The sequence below is a fragment of the Otolemur garnettii genome, unplaced genomic scaffold, assembly GCF_000181295.1.
Source record: "Otolemur garnettii isolate 467f Iridium unplaced genomic scaffold, OtoGar3 scaffold00001, whole genome shotgun sequence".
In the NCBI taxonomy this organism is placed as follows: domain Eukaryota; kingdom Metazoa; phylum Chordata; class Mammalia; order Primates; family Galagidae; genus Otolemur; species Otolemur garnettii.
The window spans coordinates 73,421,790-73,431,484 of NW_003852396.1; the positions used below are offsets into that span (position 1 = coordinate 73,421,790).

The following is a 9,695-nucleotide window of genomic DNA, read 5'->3' on the forward strand; positions in this document are numbered from 1 at the left end:
ATAGTAAATCTTACTTTAGTTTTACATTAAATATTTAACCCATTTTAATTTTATTTTTATTTATGGGGTTAGCTCTATGTTCAATTATCTTCGTGTCCTGATAGAAATCTAGTGGTGGCAGACTCATGTAGCTGATCATTTGCCCTTTTCCACACTTGCCTCTGTGTACTTATTTCTCTCTCCATTTGTCTAAGATGGCTGAGGTTGGGAATGTGATTTAATCAGTGCTGCATTCTTATAATCTCAGACAATTGTGCAACATGATAAATCATGATGCCTATTGTTGAATGAATAAACAAATTACCCTAAAGTTTTGTGAAGTTATTATTGATAATTATATTTGCAGGTAATTTTTCCCTGAACACTGAAATAAGGACGCACAGAAGGTCGCATGGAACAAAGGAACAACGTGACTGAGTTTGTCCTGTTGGGGCTCACTGAGAACCTCCAGGGCCAGAAAATATTGTTTGTGGTGTTCTTGCTCATCTACGCTGTGACGATGGCAGGCAACCTGCTCATTGTCGTAACCGTGGTGGTCAGTCCCACCTTGGATGCCCCTATGTACTTCTTCCTGGGCTACTTGTCATTCATGGATGCTGTTTATTCCACCACAGTGACCCCAAACATGATTATAGACTTACTCTATGAGAAGAAAACCATTTCCTTCCAAGCTTGCATGGCCCAGCTTTTTGTAGGACACTTATTTGGTGGTGCTGAGATTTTGCTCCTGGTTGTCATGGCCTATGACCGGTATGTGGCCATCTGCAAACCCCTGCATTACTTGACGATCATGAACCAAAGAGTGTGTGTCCTGCTACTGCTGTTAGCCTGGTTTGGAGGTTTTGTGCACGCTGTAATTCAACTTCTCTTTGTTTACAACCTTCCCTTCTGTGGCCCCAATGTCATTGACCACTTCATCTGTGACATGTACCCCTTACTAAAGCTTGCCTGCACTGACACCTATGTCATCGGCCTCACTGTGGTGGCCAATGATGGAGCCATCTGTGTGGTCATCTTTATGCTCTTACTCATCTCCTACGGGGTCATTCTGCACTCGCTGAAGAATCTTAGCCAGGAAGGGAGACGCAAAGCCCTGTCCACCTGTGGCTCTCACATCACTGTGGTGATCCTCTTCTTTGTCCCTTGTATTTTTATGTATGTGAGACCCCCTTCTACTTTACCCATTGATAAATCCTTGACTGTGTTTTATACGGTAATCACCCCTATGTTGAACCCCTTAATCTATACTCTGAGAAATGCAGAGATGAAAAATGCCATGAAAAAACTTTGGACCAGAAAAAGAAAATGAAATATAAAGGACTGTGCCACCTATTTTCAATGAAGAGTTGCACCCCCCAGGAAAACCATGTGTGATTATTTAACTATAGTAAATTTTCCCCAGATTTAATAACTTGTACACAATGAAAAATATTGTTTATGTGAATACTTCCAATGATAAAAATATATTTTTAAGATTTTCATAATTTTTTAGAAAAATATATATTTATTTTTGAGGTGGAACTATAAAGATTATAGAAAGACTATAAATTTACGTGCTGTAGTTGACACTATAAATTTATTTTAGTTCATAGAAGATGCTCTCATGCTTCTCTCTTAAAGCTAGGTCTTTTTCAGAATTTGCAGTGCTCCTTCCAGATTTCAGAAGCATAAAATAAGAAATGAAACATAAAGGCTTGGTTCACTCTTCCTCACATAAAGCAGAGCATTTAATACTTGAAGTATAAATTTTACTTTGTATTTGTAAGATACGTGGTATTTTAATATAGAATTTTGTTCATACATCTGAACATATTAAAGTGGAAGAGGAATAATGCTTCAGAGTTTTAATATTAATCATAAGGAGGGTGAAGTATACAAAAAGAATCTGAGTGAACAAGGAAGATATGCAGAAAAAATAACTAAATAGGACTTATTTTTCCAATTGGAAAATCACTAGTTCCTCAAGACGGGCAGCTTTGTTTTGTGCCATATTTTCCAGAGGTGGTCCATTAATCTTTCCAGGTAGTTTAAAATATCAGGTGATACCTCTGTTTATTTTTCAATCCCCCATCTCATGGCCTTCAAAAAAAGAGCCAGGCTCTCCCTTTCATTCATGGGATTAGAAAAATCCATTATCCACGAGCTTCAAACATTCAGTTCAAAGCTTGGCACCAGGTAATTTGGAAAATATCATTATGAAGAAAAATAAAATGTTTATATATGTTGATTTCATTCTTACCTTCTTTATTGTATTTCAAATGACTATGTAATAAAGAGACATATTGTTTTATTTGACAGAAATCTTTATTTAAATCTTCGTGAAAATTTCTCTCTGAATCAGGCTTGAAATAAAACACTAACCACCCTTAATCTGGTAGAAAACATGAAGTCAAAGAGCTCATTGTTACTGCTTCCTTCCTTAGTCCGAATTTATGAGGGGCCCAGGCCATGGGGAACAAGTCCTTTTCCCTGGTAAATCATACTGTATGAGTAACTTTGTATTATTATTTTTATCCCTATTAGTATTACATGGAGATTTCTTGTATCATTTCAATTTCTTCCCAAACATAACACTGTAAATAATATCAAACATTTGATTGTACCAGAGTTTACATAACTAAGTCCTTCAATTTTGTACATTTTAAAATTTGTAGTTATTTTAATAAGAGATGATTTCAGTTAATCATTGTGTTCATTGGTCTGTAAATTCCCTGATGTCAGGAAAGTTACTCACTTGTCTTTGTGATCTCTGTTCTTTGCACAAACTCTGGGATAGAAAATCCACTTCATATGGTCAATTACTGTGTTCTTGAATTCTTGATTTATTAGAGTCAGAAATTTGCTGATGAATTTTGCTAAACTCTATATTGAATCTACATGTTTATACCACTCTTCTTGGATGTTTGCTTTTTATATCTTCCTTGTTATGGGATTTAAGTTATGATCATCTTTTACTTTCCAATTTCTTCTATCATATCACACTTTGTAAAATTCCATTTCTCTCTGGTGACTTTGTAAATTTTAACATCTTATTTTTTAATGACATTTCAAAATAGTTTTGAACCCAGTGATAATTTTTTTTTATTTGTGATAAGGAAATATGTAAGTCTATTTTTCCAAATGGGTAAAATAATCTGCCAATTTAATTTATTAATTTTTAATTATTTCAGTAATATTTAAAATTTCTTCTTTTTATATGTCTTTTTTTTATGTCTAGAAGCTTCAATCTTTGGTCAAATTTTCCTTCTTTCCTTCCTTCCCTTCTTCCTTTTTCTTCCTGGTTTATTCTACCTGTAACAAATTATTTCAGTAGTGAAGTTATTTTAATGTTTATTTGTATATGGTAGGGATAGTATCCCCTAATTACTCACCTTTTCCAAAAGTTTCTTACAGTTTCTAACTATGTATTCTTTCTGATAAACCTTAGAGCTATTTTTAAAGTTTGAAAACTTCCCATAATATTATGTTTAGAATTTCATGAACATATTTATTTTGACAAAAATGGTGTGATATAATATAATATACAGGTTTTTCCATCTACAGTAAATACACCTGATACGTTTCAATCACATTTGTAACCATCTTCAGAGAGTCTACATACATCTTGTTTTTTGACTTTTTATTTATGGAGGGTCCAAGGTGACTTTACTCATATAACTGATACTTGGGCAGGAATGGCTAGAAAGCATGTCTCTTTTAGATCCTTTTCTTCTTCATGTGGACACAGGATTATGTAGACAAGACCTTTCCAGTGAAGTTGTTAGATCTCAGAGAGGGGAGGCAGGATTTCTAAGCTCCCAAGACAATCAGGACCATGGCATCAATTAGAAGTCCACAATCTCAAGTAAAATCAGACTCAGTGAGGATGGCGCTCCCTTGGTGAGGTTCCTATCACATGGCTCCTTCATCACGGTTCTCCTCTAGTTAGGAGCTATGACCTAGATATAGGTGGCTTCTTCCCCATGCCCAGCATACAATGGAGGCAGGGAGACAGATAATGAAAACAGACCTTCCTGTTTGCAAGGGGAGGCTGTGGTGCTGTCTTCAGGGCGATTCCCTTAAACACTGTGTAGAATGTCCACGCTTTTATTGGCATTCACTCCATTATACAAGCATCATACCCACAGATATCTTTAATCTAGCCCTTCTTGGGATAGGGCTAAAAGTCTGTGGGACTTTTAAGAGTCTTAGAAACTTTTTTGTCCAGTTGAGTTTATTAGACACATTCTTAAATCTTTCCAAAGTCTTGAGAAAGGGTCTTACACCCTCAACTTTGAGATGATATTTCTTCTGACATATCTTTCTTTGTAAGTCTTTTGCTATTTGGAGTTTGCACTCCAGACACAGTTCTAAGAAACAGCCAGAGCTTTCTTTATTGTACATGGAAGTTTTGGCTGGATCCTGTTCTTAAGCACATTTTCTATTTTCTGCATTACTACAGGTTTCAGTATTGATAAACTTTCAGCACTGAATAAGATAGGTCACTTTTTTGTTCCCTCCAAGGACAATTTCTCCCATCTTTTCAGTCTTGACTTACAGTGTCCTTGAGACCTGCCCAGCTGCCATACGTCTTCTGGTACTAAAGCCAATGCCACATCCTTTACGTTTTTGTTTTGGAAGCACCACACTTAGTGGTTCTACTTTTTATTCAGCTTGTCTGTTGTTACCTGATACAACACTCCACATTTTTTGTGGCTTAACCACTGTTTAATTTTACCTCAAAATTTTGTGGGCCAGGAATTCAGGCAGTGGGCGTGGACTGTTTCATGTGGCATGGACTGATGCTGCTCTATTATTTACCGAATGGCTGGGTGGTCTGTAGGGTCCAGGACAACTCAGTCCACATTCATAATATCTTAGAAGTGATGACTGGAAGAGCTCCCCTGGGTCCCTCATCCTGTCCATTTAGATGAAGGACCATAGGTCTCTCCCGCAGGACAGTCAGTCTTCTTACGTGTTGCTAATATTTAGTGTTATAGAAAGTAGATAACAAATATAATACTAAATATTATAATAATATAATATTATTATTATTAAAATAATATAATAATCCTTGACAGGATTCAATTTCTCGATATAAATTAAATGAATATTTAGTATTATATTTATTATCTACTTTCACTTATTTCTTTGTCTTTATTCTTCTGTTCTAGCTTCTTATGATAAAATCTCAGATAGCTGCTTTTAAATATTTATCATATAAGTTTTTAAAGCTGTAAATTTTCCTCTTAATACTATTTTGGTGGCATCTCACACATTTTGATATATTCTTTTTGCTGTTTACTTCTAAATATTTGCTTATTTCTATTATTATTTAATTTTCCTTTTTTTTCCTTTTTGTTTTTTTTTTTATTAAATGATAGCTCTATACATTAATGCCAACAGGGAGTACAGTGTAGTGTTTTCACATACATTTTGAAACACTTTCATCAAGCTGGTTCACATAGATTTCATGTAATTTGCATAGTCATTGTGTCAAAACGTTTACATTCTATTTCTAGAAAAGTTCACTTGTACCCTTGTTAGACAGAAATATAGATGATCTTTCCGGTTAACCTCCCACCACCCAGCCACCCTTCTTCCCTCCCCTTCCCCACCCCCTCCCCATATTCTTGGGCTAGAATTAAGTTGTTTCCTTCATTTGAGAAGTATGTATTAGTTTCATAGAAGGGCTGTGTACATTGGATACTTTTTCCTCCATTCCTTTTTGTTTTTATGGGAAAGAGTCTTACTTTGTCACCCCTGATTGAGTGCCCTGGCATCATAGTTCACAGCAACTTTAAAATCTTGGACATAAGTGATTCTATTACATCAGCCTCCCCGAGTAGCTGGGACTACCCGAACCCATCACAATGCCAAACTGTTTTTAGAAATGTGGGTCTTGCTCTTGCTCAGTATGTCTCAAACTCCTGAACTTAATCAGTCCAACTGCGTCAGCCTCCCAGAATGCTCAGATTATAGGCGTGAGCTACCATGCCCAGCCCTATAATGATTTCTTGATTCGTATGTTACTCAAATATTTATTGCTAAACTTCCAAGTATTTGGAGAGTTTTCTAGATAGCCATATTAGGTGTTTATTTCTGCATAAGAAATTACTCCAAAACTTAGTGGCTCAAAACAATAGGCACTTATGATGTCAGTTTCTGCTGGTTGAGAAAATACATGGCTTTGGAGGTTCCTGTGCTCCAGGGTCTCTCACAGGCTGTGATCAAGATGTTTATTGGGGCCACAGTGTCATATGGAGGTTTGACTGGGGAAGGATCAACTTCTAAGCTTGACAGGATTCATTTTCTCAATATAAATTAAATATCCTTTGAAAGTTTAATTCTAATTGCATCCCACACCACTTTGAAATTGTTTTTTATATTTCATTGCCACATTATAAACATCTGAATATGCTGTTATTCATTTTGCTTTAAATAATTTTTAAAAAGCATGGAGGAAAAGAAAAATAATCTCTCCTCCTTATATATCATTTCTACTTTCTTCATTCTTTTCTATAAATCCTGATTTTCATATAATAATTGTTTTCTTCACATAAAGAACTCCTATTTGTATTTCTTATAACACAGGTCTGCTGGCTGTTTCTTTCCCCCACCCCTGAAATACATGGATGATCATTGAATTGTTGACAAAACCATCAGCTATTAAAAAAAAGAAAAAAACAACAGCTGAAAGGCTGAGAGAGTGAACAGCAATTTTCCAGCAGAGGTGTGGAAATAGAGCTTGAAGTTCAAGTTCTGCCAGGTTTAGGTGACATGTTAAAGATACTTCAGCTTTCTATTGAAACTCAAGAAAGTCCACCCTGCATTAACATTCACATCCAGGATGAGGACTGTGCTGGAGGATTTTTACACATTATTGTACCAATTAGGCTATTCCTTTCCTTCTTTATTCTTTATCACCCCGAAAGCAAGATGGCTCACTGTAGCTCTACTGGAGACACCCTTGCACATTCAGCCAGGATTCTGGCTTTTGTATCATCTGTTCAACCCAGTACAGTCTGATCAGAAATACAGCCTTGATATGTGCTGCCAGTGTTTTTCCTCAGTATGAGAAAGACACAGGTTTCATTAAGGTGGACTAAATGATCCTCTTTGAATGGATTGTCCAAGGTATCCCCTCAATGAATGAAACTGCACCAGCTCATTGTATATAAAATACAAAAAATCTGCTCAATGAAAAGAGGTCCTGCTCTTTTCCTAGCATGAGTTGACCTCATGTCATATATGAGAGAACTAAAAGTTTTATTCTCTAGAGTTGAGATAAATCATGGGGAAAGAATAATAGTGTCCTTTCTGGAAAATATCAGCCACTGTATGCTCCTTTCCCATCTGGCATGATTTTTCCTTTTAATCATTTTTTACACATATAAACCCAATTTCAGCTTTTGATTAAACTATTACCATGTGGATTGTAAGGGGCATTAAACATTCATGTGATGTACTTTGTAGCTACGTATGCCCATTGATCCTGGAAAATTTGTGTGTTGGTTCAATGGGATGAAATTTGGGGTATCAAATTCTTCACCCCTGCATTTCTCAGTGTATAGATTATGGGGTTCAATATAGGGGGTCAAATTGGTTTCAATAGCTTGATAGTGTTTTCCTTCAGGTCCCCATCTCCTGCCATGGACTTTACCAACATTGATATATTATATTTTTATTATCATTAAGCTCAAAATATTTTCTAAGTTCTGTTGTTATTAATTTTACTATAGGTCAGTTCTAGTTATCTCTGGTTTTTGCCCTTAGGGCTATAAGTGCCTTAAAGGAAAAGAATTAATTTTATCCAAAAACACTATTTGAGGTTGTGGAGAAATTGAGGAACAGACAGAAATTAAGGAACAGTAAAACAGTCCCTTTGCTGGGGACATGGTAGGGTAGAGGGACTGGGGGCTTTTTCAACCCTTCTTTTGGTTTAAGTATTACTGTTTTACCCAAATATTTCATAATGTGAAACAATTTATTATTCAATTCACTGTGAACTTTTTCTATTCCCGTCACCATCTTTTCACATTACTTGGCATTCAGCTACTTTTTCTTGGCAAGACCCAAGTCTTTTTTCCTCTATGGATTATTCTAAGGAGTAAAACTGTTCAGAGACATAACTTCCTTTGAATCTGTTCCAAATATTCTAATTAACTCACCGGTAATGACCTTATACTTTCTTTCATCTAAAATAGTGATGATTCAAAAAGTCATAAGCTGTAACTCCACCCATAAATCGAAGAATTATTTTCCTGATAAAATAACTCAGGAGATTTCTGATAACTCAATTTTCTTCCCAGGCTGGAGCATGTGTTCAGGTGAGATCTTCCACATGTAATGTTTCCTTGTTATACCCGTCATTGATATAGAAATTTGGGGAAAGTCTTGATTTCCTGGGGGAGACATAGCGAGATGCTTTTCAATAGGAAAGCAGTGGCCATAGGAGTATGCTGTTTGAATGACTGCAAAACTGAAGAGTTCTTCTACTATCTGTGAGAAAGCTCTGTCACTGGCTTAGCCAGGATGTTAGATTCTAGCATTTTCCCTGTTAGGTGCAGAACTTAGTCACCAGGCACAAGAATGTTATCATAAATCCTCAGTCAAAGCTAAGTACTTTACAGTTCCCTCATCATAATTGACAAGCAAGAGAAAAATTGAAGTAACTAAGTTTAATATTGCTAAATTTCTTGTTTATTTGTGCTACAAAATAATGGGGTTGGCCATGTTGATTTCTACCAATTAGGTCAATTTTTTACATAGTTATGCAAACAAAGAATTTTTGTTTTCCTATGAAGAAATTTTTCCAGCAGGAGGAATATTCAACTACCTTAGTACAGTAAATATTGAGATCACGTTTAAGTGTCTTTATATTTTAGGCATGCACTTTGGATGCTTCAACACCTCTCTGAAGAACTGAGATAATGGGAAACCTGTGTGGAAAGGTGGAAATGGTAGCCACTTGCTCTATTTCTAGATTCACTAAACATCCATATTACTTATGATTGTGTGTTAATTGTGTTAGTAAGAGCGTCTTCTCATGTGCTCTCTGATCACATACACGCGGGTGAGGTATGTACAATTTTTTCAGTAAGAGAAGCTTTGACTTCTACAGATCAAGGACAAAACCTAAGATGTGAATTCCTGAAATTATTGACAAGAAATACTTCTTGAAAATTTCTGTGATGTAATGAAATAACGGTAATGTCTTAAATATCATATACTTCACGGGAGAAAGCAGAGTTGGAAAAATTAAGCTAGCAAAACACAGAAATTAATCAGGATATACAAAATATGTTTGGTTTTAGTATATAGCCTGATAGATGTTTGTTTTTCATTTTACCAAATAACAAGAGAAATATGTAATACTTATAACAGATAAACCAGTGGATTTCTAATCTCAGGTTATGGAATTTTATATTTTACCTGATAATTACTTTTAGATATTTGAGTTAGAAATCTAAAATTGTGTATTTTAGCAAGTGTATTAGAATGTAAAGGAACAAATTCTCAGTATATTCTGCCGTATGATATGGGCTTTTGTGTATGAATGTAAAAATTATCCCAGCAAGCATGTCAGGGATAGTATCTCAGCAAAAGAACACTTGGACATTAGCTTGCCTACTGTCATTTAGAAAGATTTACAACTGTAATTATGAAATATGATAGAGGGATTTTGTTATGATATTTTATCTTTTAAAAATGTC

At 35.5% G+C, this 9,695-nt stretch overlaps 1 protein-coding gene across 1 annotated transcript; it reads left to right on the forward strand.

The window, feature by feature from the left end:
* Nucleotides 1–391: 391 nt before the first annotated feature.
* LOC100946027 (olfactory receptor 4A15) lies at nt 392–1,309 on the forward strand. The gene has a single exon (XM_003781317.1). The coding sequence runs from the start codon at nt 392–394 to the stop codon at nt 1,307–1,309; it is 918 nt and encodes a 305-aa protein (XP_003781365.1).
* The last annotated feature ends 8,386 nt before the right edge of the window (nt 1,310–9,695 follow it).